General features: G+C 32.8%; 1 protein-coding gene across 9 annotated transcripts in view; it reads left to right on the plus strand.

Moving 5' to 3' along the window:
• BIVM (basic, immunoglobulin-like variable motif containing) overlaps window positions 1-14055 on the plus strand; it is a 45368-nt gene that overhangs the window by 16672 nt on the left and 14641 nt on the right. For 7 of the 9 annotated variants that reach the window (XM_074299487.1, XM_074299493.1, XM_074299491.1 and 4 more), the window contains 4 exons: window positions 356-482; window positions 3133-3228; window positions 3844-3948; window positions 6990-7084. In XM_074299487.1, the coding sequence (XP_074155588.1) occupies window positions 356-482; window positions 3133-3228; window positions 3844-3948; window positions 6990-7084 (423 nt within the window). The remainder of the gene's footprint in view (window positions 1-355; window positions 483-3132; window positions 3229-3843; window positions 3949-6989; window positions 7085-14055) is intronic. The other 2 variants (XM_074299496.1, XM_074299495.1) reach the window with 1 other exon arrangement.

Raw genomic sequence — 14055 nt, forward strand, 5'->3', positions numbered from 1 at the left:
AAAATATAATGTTATGGTTATGTAAATGAAATTATTTTTATAAGGCTATTTAATTATTCTGCCATATTATTACCTCACTTTCCAGATGTGAGTAAAGTTTAGTAGATAAATAATTTATAAGCCAAGTGACAGAAATATGATGCTCTGAAAAATACATTTTTAATATTTCAACTAGGAATTTCTTTTTATAGCAAAGGTACATTTCAAGAATTAAATTAGTTATTTAAATATGCTTGAGGGTATAATTTTTAATGGTTTTGTCAAAATCCCTCTTAGGTTTTACTGTACATTTGGAAGTGATTGTAATTTGAACATTATATGAAGTAGTTAGTAATTCCAAGATTTCCTTTTTCAGGCAATGTGAAGAAACAAGTTTCCAAAAAAAAGACTTCAGAAAAAAAGGGAAAACATAACAAGGAGTGTCCTCAGTATTCTACTCTTGAAGACATTAAGCAGCGGAAAGTGTTAGACCTCAGGCGATGGTAGTATTTTAATGGCAGATATCAAATAGTTAAAATCATCAACTTAAATATGTTTGTTACTCACTAATTCATATGAAATTTCAGTGATAACATGGTCAATGCCTATTTTACATGTAGGGAGGTGAATATAAAAAAAAAAAATAAAATAGTACCTGTCCTTGTGAGACTTGCAGCTTGATTATAGAGAGGAAATATACATAAAAGACACATAACATATGTATATGTAGCTTCAAATTCTATTTTTGCTACTTTGGTCAAGTCACTTAATTTCTGGACTTCAGTTTCTTCATGTTAAAATCAAAGGAATCGTTATTAACCTCTAAGGCCTTTTCTAGTGAAGTGGATATAGCCCTAGGCTTAGGATTTGAACTCAGTTATATTTTTTATTCTATCTCAGGCATGTATCAACATTGTGATACTGGGTAAGCCACCTAACCTCAGTCTTAGTTTCTTCTTCATCTGGAAAATGAGAAGGTTGAATTTGGAAGTAGGGAGTGATCACTAAAGACAAGGTAATCCAGCAAGACCAATGGAGGAAACAGTATTTAAACTTAACTTGATGGAAGGCTACATTATAAATAAATTGAGATGAGGGAGAGGAGAGCAAAGATACCCAAGTGGGAATTTGTATGATGCCTTGTAAAAAAGTAAAACAATTTGGTTTTGTGTAGGGCATTAGTGAGAAGAAAAAGTTTAGAGAGGTGGGTGAAGAATATATTGTTAAATGTCTTAAATATCAGTTAAAGGAGATGAGAGTCTGTTCTTTAGGAAATAGAGAGTAATGGAAGGATTATACTCAATGAGTGAAGTGTATAATGCCGTCTTTGAGAATAAATCATTAACATCCATATTGCATCATGATTTAGATCTCATTGGCAATACCTACCTACTTGATATCAAAGAATTAAAATACAAAGTAAATGTGACATATGTTCTTTGGAGAATTTCTATATTTTTTCCCATTTTAAGCCAACTCTAGATATTTAGGGTAAAAATAATTTATGTTAAATTTATCAAAGTCTCTTTTTTTCCTTTTCTCTATCTTTAGGGCAGAACAGCAATTCATTATAACCAGGGAAAAAAGCTGAGTCAAATTCAGTATTTCATGAGTCTTTTTCATTATACTGAACTATTTAAACAAATTTCTGTTTATGAAAATTGGGTTACAAATTCCTTAAGGTGTTGGGAAAAGGACATTGGAATAAGAACCCTGGTTTTTAGTTTTGTGTCTGGTACTAACAAATTATGGGACCTTGGAGAAATCAGTTAACATTTCTGAGCTTCCCTTTCCTTTTTTTTTTTTTTTTTATTATTATTAAATAAGATGATCTCTGAGGATTCTTTTACCTCTAATGTTTAGTAACAGATATTGTTTTATGCATCTTTTAAAGTGCTATGAATTATAGCTCAGGACCTTGAATAGATAAAATTAATATTTCTTAAAGATCTCTTCTGCATATTGGTATACATGTCTGCTCTATGACAACATTAGCATATAGAATTTTTGAAGTATGGGAGAAAAGTATAACCTCCTGAAATATCAACTTAAAATAATTTGAAAAAAAATTCATATTGAAAAATATGGAAGGCCACTGATAAAAATCTTACAGGATGAGATGTATAAAGATTATGATTGAAATAATCAGGGAGGGAACGTTCCTTTAGAGATCTCAAGGGGCCACTATAGAATTGAGAAGAATAGTAAAATAGAAAGATGGTTAGACTTCAGAAATCTGAAGACTCAGATTTTAATCCCAGCTCTTTACCTAGTAGTCATGTGGTCTCAAGCAAGTCAGTCAGTTACTAGACATTTATTATGTATTTAGTACATGTCAGACTTTTAAGTGCTAGGAATAGAAAGAAAGACAAAAACAGTCCTTATTTTCAAGAAATCCATATTCTAATGAGAAACAAAGAAGCAAGTGTGCACATATAAGTTATGTAGAAAGTAGGCAGAAGATATCTCAGAAGGTACTAGCTGTGCCTTCTAGCAATGGGGATGAGGGTGGGGATGGAATGAACTGAGAGCCTTTTTCAGAAAGTGGGATCTGAGATGAATTGTGAAGAAAACTAAGGAAGTCAGGAAGTGAAGAAGGTGAGGAAAGAGAATATTGCCTGTATGGGGAATAGCCACTGAAAAGACTGATGGGAGATAGAGTTATCTCTATACAGATTCTCATATCTATATATAAAATTCTAACTCCTGTCTTGACCTCTAGTCATTTATCTTCACCTTCTGTATTTTTACATTGATTGTTTCTTATGCCTAGAATGTCCTTTCTCCTTATCTTGGCTTCATAAAATTCTCTTCCTTCAAAATACAGTTGAAGCAAGCTTCTATGTGAAACTTTTCCTGTTCTCCCAACTGCTTGCCCTCTCTCCCAAATTACTTTGTATTTAACAACTACTTTGTGCTTATTCTTTTTTATATTTATTCTGTAGATATTTACAGATACATTCCTCATTGACTTTTAAGCCTCTTTAATTCATTGTACATCTAATACAATATTTGGCAAATAGTAGGTACTTAATAAATGTTCATTGATTGATATTCACAAGCTGAAACCTGAAATTATCACATATACTTTGATAAACTATTCATTTACATAGCTTATGTTCAAGTAACCAAAATAAGCTTTTCTCTTCTCAGGTATTGTATCAGTCGACCTCAGTATAAGACTTCCTGTGGTATCTCCTCATTGATATCTTGTTGGAATTTCTTATATAGCACAATGGGAGCTGGAAAGTAAGTCATGCGTATTCCTTGATATACAGTATTCCCCAAATGCTTTTTGCACTTGATTTAAGACATTTGCTTAGCCTCCTCCTTAATGCTTTCCCCTCCTTAATGGTGGGTGTCTTTATCTCACACTGGCTGAAAGTGACATAATTTATAAGACCAATATCTGTATTTATTGGCAAAGGAATTTTGATCCATACCATTTCTGACTTGTGCTTATCTGCACCTCTTTGTCTACTTGGTAATCCCCAGTTTGGATAGACTCACCTATTTGGTGCTAGTCTTAGTGCGTACACCTAATTAGTTTAGCTCAGAACTCCCAAACTCAAGGTATCTGAGAGCTTCAGTCTTCTGAAGCAGTAACTATTGGCATGTACTACCTTTCCCAACTGAGGCTTCTATTTTAAAGTTGTATTTCTGTGATAATTTGTTTTTGTCTTTGTTAAAAGTATTTATTTTTGTTGTATGGGTATCTGTCTGTCTTTCTACATCTATCTATCTGGAATTGTGGTAAATCATTGTACCGATCAGAGTTCTTTAGTCTTTCAAGGCTATTTGTCTTGACAATATCGATGTTATTATATAAATATATGTGTATTAAAAATGATGCTTTTCTTGTAGCCTTCCACCTGTTACTCAAGAAGAGGCTTTACACATTTTGGGATTTCAGCCCCCATTTGAAGATATTCGTTTTGGTCCTTTTACAGGAAATACCACATTAATGAGGTATGAAATAATCTTTGTAAAAATTCAATATTATTGGGGCAGCTAGGTGGCGCAGTGTATAGAGCACCAACCCTGAAGTCAGGAAGACCTGAGTTCAAATCTGGTCTCAGACACTTAACACTTCCTGGCTGTGTGACCCTGGGCAAGTCACTAACCCCAGCCTCAGGGGGAAAAAAAAAATCAATATTATTTTATTTTCAGGTTCAAATTCTCTATATACACCCTTACATCTCCCTCTACAAGCCCTATACCACATAAAGAAAGCAAGAAAGACAAAACCTGTTACAAATATGTATATTCAAGCAAAACAAATTCATGAGTTGACCATTTCCCAAAATATCCCACATTAGTGACATATAAAGCAGCCATAGAGAAGATTTGATTTGATTTGATTTTCAGGTCTGAATCCCCTTCTCCTTATCTGTTCCCCCAGCCCTTCACCCCCACTGAGAAAACAAGAGAAACAAACCCTGTTGCAAACATGTTGGCTATCTTATTCATGCATGTATATGTAACCACACATATGTGTGAATATACATACACACTTCTTCATTTTATATTCTTGAGTCCCTTACCCTGGCTCCCTACCCTGGGTGGCCAAGCCAAGATGGATAGCCAAAAGAGGTAAGGATTTTGGTAGTGAACACGTGGGTCTTCTGACCAGGTGTTCACTCGGGAACCAACAAGTCAGGGCATCAGTCAGGGCATTATGTGAGTATATATAATAAAGGCTTTTAAGATTACACGTGGCTGTTCTTGAGTGCGCTACCGGTTATTAAGCTATAGATTCAAGAGATTGTGGCCAGAGACCTTTGAAGGCCTCAGAGGAGGCGAGCCGGGTAGAGTTGACCCTGCAAAGGTCAGTGGTCAAAGGTGCTCTGTTGGGCCTAGGACAGACTAGTAATTGTAACTGCCAGGAGAGCACGCTACAAATGGAGGTAACATGTTTCATCATGGGATTTCTAGATCATTATATTGATCAGAGTGTCTCAACCTTTCAAAACTATTTATCTTGACATGTAATCATATAAATTTTTCCTCTTGGTCCTGTTCACTTCATTTTTGCATTAGTTTTTTCAGGTTAAACCAACCTATATGTAATAGGATAATTTGTAACTTTCAATCAAACATCCTAATTTTTGTGTTTACTCATAACATAGGTTTTATTGCTGCTTTTTGTTTTTACATTATAGTCAGTTCACAGGTTCCTCCCAACATTAAATCTTCCTTTATGAGGAAAAAAAAAGTTAAGCCAAGATGCAGTAAGCATATTTGACAATGTGAATGAATAGTGTTCTGTCCTAGTAGACCTTTGCTTACCTTTTGAGGATGGAAATGCAGGTTTCAATACTTTCTCTGAGGCCTTCATTGCTTTTCCAGTTACTTAGAGTTCAGCTTGCTTTTAATGATCTTTTCATTTATATTGTTATAGCTATTTTGTAGATTGTTCTCTCATATCACTGTATCAGTTCATAAAAATCTTCCCATGTTTCTCGGAATACTTTTTTATTATCCATTCCTTACTGTATATGACATTCATATATTGTAGTTTTGCTATTACCTTGTAAATGGATACCCACTTTGTTTTGAGTATGTATTTATTTTGGGGATTTAATTGGGGGCTTTAATTTTTTTTAGTTTCTTTTTTTTTATTTTTGCAAAGTAAGCATTTCAAGATATAAAATTTCCCCTAAATAAATGCTTTGGCTGCATCCAATAAATTTTGGTATGTTGTCTCATTATTGTCATTATCTTAGATGAAATTATTATGTCTATGATTTGTTGTTTCACCCATTCTTTTTTTTTTTTTTTTTTTTAGGCTGCGGTTAAGTGACTTGCCCAGGGTCACACAGCTAGGAAGTGTTAAGTGTCTGAGATCAGATGTGAACTCGGGTCCTCCTGAATTCAGGGCTGGTGCTCTATCCACTGCACCACCTAGCTGCCCCTCACCCATTCATTCTTTAGGATTAGATTATTTAGTTTCCAATTAATTTTTGTTCTATTTTCCCCCTGGCCTTCTATTTTATGTAATTTTTATTGCATCATGATCTGAAAAAAATGCATTTACTATTTCTACCTTTCTGCATTTGATTTTTATGTCCTAATACATACTCAGTTTTTTTTTATTCATTTTTCCAAATTATCCCCCCCCTCCCTCCACTCCCTCCCCCCGATGGCAGGTAATCCCATACATTTTACATGTGTTACAATATAACAATATACAATATATGTCATACTCAGTTTTTGTATAGATTCCATGTACTACTGAGAAAAAAAGGATATTCTCTTTTGTCTCCATTCAGTTTTCTCCAAAGGTCTATCAAGCCTAACTTTTCTAGAATTCTATTTACCTTCTTAACTTCTTTCTTATTTATTTTGAGGTTTGATTTATTTTTTTTCTGAGAGAACAAGGTTGAGATCCCCCATTAGTATAGTTTTGCTATCTTATTCTTTTTACAGCTCTCTTAACTTCTCCTCTAGGAATCTGGATGCTATACTGTTGGGACCCTGGATCTCTTAGAATCAGTTGGAGTCAGGATAATTAAAAGTCTTTATTCTTGGTCTTTTGCGGTTGAGGTCAGGGGATTAGATCTAGCAATCTCCACACCTCCTTCCTCTCTCTCCACCACCAGAGAAAGAATCAATTTCCTCCTCTTACTCCACCCACTCATGTCACTTCCCCTTCTTTGTCCACACCCACCAATGGAGCCAGCACAGAATAATTGGGGAGGGTCATCCTCCAAACGTGTGGCAATAGAGAATTGTCCAATTGGCAATTAGCCTCATGTGCTCCATTATCCAAGTTCATTTGCTCAGTTCTAGCCCTTTACACTATACCAGTTGGTACATTATATATTTATTTTTTAAAGTGTTAGTACTCCAAGATGTTTACTTGATGACAAGGCACATATTTTATTTGAGATTCCTATAAATATTATTATACTAAATGTTATATTTTCAATTCTTAAAATTTCATTTGAATTTGTGTTGGTTGCTTTCTTCAAAAAACTTTTCTATAATAAGTCTTCTTGTTTTTTCAGATGGTTTAGACAAATTAATGACCATTTCCATGTAAAAGGCTGCTCTTATGTTCTCTATAAACCTCATGGGAAGAATAAAACAGCAGGAGAAACTGGTAAGTATAACATTAAGACAATTGAGGTGTTTTTTTGTTTTGTTTTTTTTTTTTTTTCCATTTTAGCACATTTTGAGTATAACTTCCTAATGCTAGTCATTTAAGTTAATTTTATTGGTTTTTCTACAAACAGATTAGCATGTTGACTTTATTGCAAAAAGGGACCTTAGAAGTCATATAATCCAACTCTCATTTTTATAGGTGGGGAAACTGAGGCAACAAGAAATTAAGGGAGTTGTCCAGGATTATAAAGTAAATGACAAAGCTAGGATATAAACCCAGATTCTCTGACTCCTCATCTAGTAATTTTGCCAATAAATTGTGCCAGATCAAGTACTGTGTCTCTTAGTTGGGTATTTTGAAGAAAGGGCCCAAAGGACTGTTGACCTAAAGAAGAGGTACAAAGTGCTGCTTATTTTTTTACTAATAGTATTTTATTTTTTCCAATTATATGTGAAGATAATTCAACATTCATTTTTGTAAGATTTTGATTTCCATATTTTTCTCTCCTTTCTTAACCTCTGACCTCCCCAGGACAGCAAGTAATTTGATATAGGCTGTTCATGTACACTATTTTAAAACACATTTTCATATTAGTTATATTGTGAATGAAAAATCAGAACAAAAAAGGAAAAAAACAAGAAAGATAAAGCAAACCAAAAAAAAAAAAAAAAAAAAGAAAGAAAGAAAATTGTATGCTTTTATCCACATTTAGTCTCCATATTTTCCCCTCTGGATGTGGATGACACTTTCTGGACCAAGTCTATTGAGATTGTCTTAGATCACCACATTGCAAAGAAGAGTTAAGCCTATTATAGTTGATCATCACATAATCTTACTGTTATAGTGTTCTCCTGGTTCTGCTCACTTAGCTTCCATTCATATAAGTCTCTCTAGGCCTTTTTGAAATCATCCTGCTCATTATTTCTTATAGAACAATAATATTCCATTACATTCATATACCACAATTTATTTAGCTATTCTCCATCCATTCAGTTTCCAATTCCTTGTCACCACAAAAAGAGCTGCTAAAAACATTTTTACAAGAGATTTTATAGTCTCTTTGGGATACAAACCCAATAGTGACACTGCTAGATCAAAAGGTATAAACAATTTTTTAGCCCTTTGGGCATATTCCAAATTGCTTTTCAGAATGGCTGGATAAATTCACAACACCAGCAATAATACACTAGTGTCCCAATTTTCCTACATCTCCTCCAACATTTATCATTATCACAAAGTGCTGTTTAGACAGGCCTAAATGAAATAGAATTGTTTGTACATGTTGCATAGTTTAAAAAGAAATTATCTTTCTTTTGCCTATTCCACAATGGCAAAGAAATAAGTTTGAACAATTGTTTTCTTTATTTGGCCAGCACAGGTGACCTGTGTGAATAATTCACTTATGTAGTTTTTTGTTGCTGTTCTGATAGGCTATTTATGCTCTCAAATTAAGCATATAAATTCTTTGCTTCTCCCTCTAGACTTCCACTCTGTTTCCTTAGTGCTTTATAAACCGATCATTTAAAACATGGAGAGGTTTATTATTTTCAGTTTTGCCAGATGTCAAAGCAAGGGAGGGATGGGAAAAAAATTTGTTAATTCTTATTTAAGGATCTAATATTCCTATAGGAATAACCACTTGAAGTTTGGAAGACAGAAAAGCTGAAAATCTTGTGATTGCCACTTAGCAGTCACAGATTGCCTTATCACTTTGCCTCTGTCTTTTTTAAAAAAAAACATTTAATACCCACATAAGTATTTGAATTTTGACAGGGACAGCTTTGTTTTGATGAAAAGAATACTAACTACAGAATCATAAACTCTGGGGTTATGAGCCCTAACTACCATTTGCCACCTGAGTGGTCTTGGCAAGTCACTTAACATGAATGGGCCTCAGTTCCTAATTTATAAAAATGGGAATAATATGAAGATTAAATGAGATAATGCATATGAAATATTATAGAAATCTTTGCTGTTGTTATGTCATCAGTAATTAGTCTGCATGTGATACCTGCTTAATTATCCCAGGAAGCAGAATTTCCTGAGGCATAAAAAGGCATCTTGAACTGCAGTGGCTAATAGTATTCATTCTGGAAGCCATGGTGGATAATAGTACAGTTTCCCTTTTGATCTTAGGTTTTCAAGATTTTTCAAGAATATAATCTCAGACAAATTAAAGAAAGGATGAAGGGGGCAGATCTAAGGAATTTATATTCATCATCATAAATACTTGAGCTTATACATCTTTATTTTAAAATTAATATTAACCATAGGATAAAATATACTGTATAACATATTTTCAGTAAAATTTTCACATTAATTTTATGGGCAAACAGGAAAAAAGGAAGCTATTTTAGAATTCAAATACATGTGATTATGGGTAGGCTTTTACTCTGGAATGTAGGTTTGTGTGTGTGTGTGTGTGTTTGTACAAAAATATATATTCCCTCAGAACATATTTCTAGAGATAATAGATTTCACTATAGAGTACTTAGTCAAAACTAATCTTTTTTCCCCCTTCTGTTCATATCTAATTTTATTTCCTTTTATAGTCACATTAAGTAATACTTTTGATGTTTCCTCTTTCTAACTATTTTTAGGTAGCTTGTCAAGACCCTCCTTATTTGTCTGATAATCATCTACCCTTCACATCGTATCACACTCCCTGGAAATACAAAATAGTTATTGATTTATTTAGAATACTGTCTAGTGAATTTGTATCATTAGAGTACTCAACATTTCACCTCCTATTTTATAAATGATTGGCTATTGATTCTCAAAAACACTTCTTAGTTCATTCTGACTCCCAGAATATCACTTTATTTCACTCCTTTACCCCTCTTCCCAGTACCCTCTTCCTCTATGCCTCCATCACAATTCATTGGTGAAGCTGCAAAAACTGATATAGCATAAACTCAGGTTGCTAACTTCAACTTCTTTCTCTAAAGTGCTTTTTTATGATCTTAACATTACATTAAATTACATTCATAGCATAGAAAAAATATATTCACATCAAAGAGTTCCATAATTTGGATGACTTAAAAATTTTAATTTCTTACATCATTGTCACTTGCCTCTGATTTCTCCCATTCTCACTAAGAGAGGTCCCTTATGACATACATATGTCATATGACAAATAAATATAGTCAAAAAACAAATTAATAACTTGGCCATTTGTAAATATGTTTTCTGTCACAATTGTAGTTCTTACCAACAAGTGTACCATTATGTAATTGTTCTTTTGTTTTTTATTTTGCTCTGTACAAGTTTATAAAAACTTCCCAAGATAATCAGACTTGTTCGCATTTTTCCATGTCTTACAGCATGATAATATTCCATTCCATTTAAATACCACAATTTGTTTAGTCATTCAATCATTTGAAAGTAAAAAAAAAATTTTTTTTTTGTATAAACATTTTTTCTTTCTTTAACCCCTTTGGAGTTAGTAGTTGTATCACTGGTCAGAGTATCTGCATTTTATTTTCTGTTGGGGTGTTATTTGCTGATGGGAAGCTACAGTATTGGACTTGTAAGCAGGGAGACCTGAATTCAAATCCTGTCTCTGACTTTTACTTGCTCTATTACCCTGAGCAAGGTACTTAATCTTTCTTAGCCTGTTTCATCCTTTGTAAAATAGAGATAGTATTAGGACTTATCTCATAGGATTGATGAGAGAATCAATGAAAATACCATGTAAAAAGCTTTGAAAATCTTAAGGCACTAAATAAATGCTAACTATTGATATTTTAACTAAAAATTATTTCCCACAATGATTGTTCAAATTTACAGCTCTACTAACAGTCCAAATGACATTCTTGTCTTCCTGAAGCCACCTCTGTCTTTTGGTGATCTGAAGGGCATGCTGTAAAGCCTTAGAGTTGTTTGAGTTTGCATCTTTTTCTCTTTTTTCTTTTTTAGCCAGGGTCACACAGCCAATCCCTTCTAAAGATGGGACTGAACCCAAGTCTGTTGACTCCAAAGCCAGCTCTTTATCCAATATGTCTTGCTGTTAATCTCTATTTTTTTATTATTTGTCATTTGAAACATTTTTGTTTTATAGCTTACATTGCTTCTTTTTACAATTGGCTTTTGATAACTATCATTCTTTAACTATTCATCTTTACCAAATAGTTCTTATATATTGATTTCCTATAGTTTTCCACTCAGACCTTTAGCAGAGATATTCCTTACAATGAATTTCTCCTACTAATTTCTGTTCTAAATCTTAGCTGCATTAATTTTGTTTGCACAAAAGTTTTTGGATTTGTATAATCAAAGTTGTTAATTTTTCTTCTTTGATCATCTCTATTCATTATTTAGTTATAAACTCTCCCCTTTGTCTTTTCATTATCTACTAATTTTTTGTAATAATTACCTTTTATATTTATGCTATGCTAACATTTGCAATTTATTGTGATAATATGATTAATGCATATGATTAATGTAAACTTAATTTTTGCTAAACTGTTTTTTAGTCTCCCCATGCAATCTTGGTCAAATAGGAAATCTTTACCACAATATTAACGTTATTGGGCTTATCCAAAATTAAGCTACAGTGGTGGGTCTTGCTTAGCCCATCCGTCAACTGAGAATCTTTTTTTTTTTTTTTTTTTAACTAATACAAAAATTTTTTGATAGTCATTACTTTATCATATGACTTGAGATCTGGTAATGGTAGACCCAGTCCTACTGTTTTTCGTTATTTCTTTTAAGATTCTTGACTTTTGGTGCCTTTAGAAGAGTTATGTTATTATTTTATTCTCATATTGCTATTTTCTCTAGAACCAAAAAGTTCTATAACGTTTCCCATTCTTTTTTTCCTTTCTTCTTTCATTACCACTGCTCTCAATATTTGTTATTGTTCATTTATTTTTCATTTGTGTCCTACTTGTGTGACCCTTCAGCATTTAGCCTGATTTGATTTAGTTCAGCATGACAGATGTGGCTTAAGAAACTAAATATTGTCTAACTGCATTTTTCAAAATATGGCATAAAGCATTTAAATGTTAGTGACCTATATAGATTGTAGAAAAATATTAAAACTATTAAGATTATTTGGTAGTAGATATAATATAAAGTTATTTTATTTCCTGACACTGAGATCAACATGCATAATTTGTTCATTGTTTGATGAATTTTGCTAGTCATTTTAGTCAAGCAGAAAAACTGATCATGCAAATAGAAAACTTATGCTTCTTCATATGTAGTCTAGACTAGACTATCCATGTGACCACATATTTACTTTACTGTCCACTATTACCCTGAATTTCCTGCCCTTTGAGTACCCACATACCATTTTGAGTTTTTTAAAAAATACCTTCTCCCCCCACTATACACAGTTTTCACTTGATTTAAAAAAAGTTCAGTTTGGTTAAATTCACTAATGTGTTTTTGGCTTCAACAAGTAACTTTCTATGTGACTAGATGACATTTTTCAAAGAATATTTGGTTTATATGTCTTTGCTTAGAGATTTGTTATAAATGGTAAAAGCTTACTTTGGAATTCACATGTACCAATGCAATATACAAAACATTATAGTAACCATCTCATTTTCAATGATAAACTAAATTCAGTATTGCCATTTTTTTTTTTAGAACATGTGACAGCACAACAATAACTTTTGGGGGAGGATGGTCTCATTTAAATATGAAATAATTTTTGACACTCTTTTTAACATTAAGTCTCCATTATCTTTATGAATTCTCTTATAGAAAACACATTTCAGTTAAAGAGAATTCCAAAACTGTGTAATTATTTTGGTAAGACCCTTTCCAAAATGAATTAGTGTCATTGACTTCACCTAGAATCCCCAAAATATACAGATGACTTTTTGTAAACACATTTTATCATTCTTAAATTCCTGACTTCAGTTTGTATTATCTTTTACAAAAGAATAGAAGAATCATATTTAGTATTGTTCACTATTGACATAATAGTATCTCTGATATGGGTGCTTACCAAGTAACCAAAGGACTAGGACTGCCTTCTTGGTACTCAACATTCTTTCTAGAACCAGTGGTTTGATGAAGAAGACACAAACTGATATATGGGTCAAAGGTGGGAAGGGAGATGTCTATGGAGCATGTGCTGAGCTTTGTGATGTATTTTGTGACTTCTTTAAGACCAGAAATCTATCTTTAATAAGCTTTGTTACAGGGAGGTATATAAGGTTTGAAACTATCTTTCATCCTATCATTTTGCTGCTTATTATATTTTTCTTTTTTCTTTTCTCCATATATTGACCCTTTTGATTGTTACCTTTTGTTCCTTAAGAGATTTCCTCAGTAGGCTTATTGTCCTCCTTCTTTAGGTGTATTCTGACTCATTTATAAGTTTAAATTTTGAAATAGCAACCATGCATGATGGTTCCCAATGTAAATTTAAACTAATGTCTTTATTCTTGGGTCAAAAGTTACTTCTGAAGATAGAATAGGAAATTGATGACTTAAATGGAATTAATTATGAGTTCAAAAAGAATAGGAAAACAGAGAAAGTCAGAGATAAAAATAAATGGTACTGAAGAGACTATCATGTTTAGCAAAGAATTAAAGGTATCTGGTACATTGATAGACAACTCAAATGTTGTCTTCCAATCTGTATACCAAAAGTATATGATCAATGAGAAAGGGTGGTACAACTCCTAGACTGCTCTTTGTTACCCTAGCTGTGGCCACCTATGACTTAAGAGAAATCTTACCAATCGATTGGTATTTTGAATAGCAGCAGCAGTTACAGTTCAAGAAGTAGGGCAGAGCTTTAGGGTTAAGTTAACAGACTTAGGATGAACTAGAATGAATGATGTTGCATCATTAGACAGTGTAATGGAACATTTGAAAAGTTTCTAAGTCATTATATACAATCAGATAATGTAATAAAAAAAAAGAAAAGAAACAAAGCTTGATAAGAATTATGATGAAACAAAGAAGTTAGATGTAAACATTTCATTAGGTGCCATATGTTGGGGGAA

The sequence above is a fragment of the Sminthopsis crassicaudata genome, chromosome 3 (genome assembly GCF_048593235.1).
Source record: "Sminthopsis crassicaudata isolate SCR6 chromosome 3, ASM4859323v1, whole genome shotgun sequence".
NCBI lineage: Eukaryota > Metazoa > Chordata > Mammalia > Dasyuromorphia > Dasyuridae > Sminthopsis > Sminthopsis crassicaudata.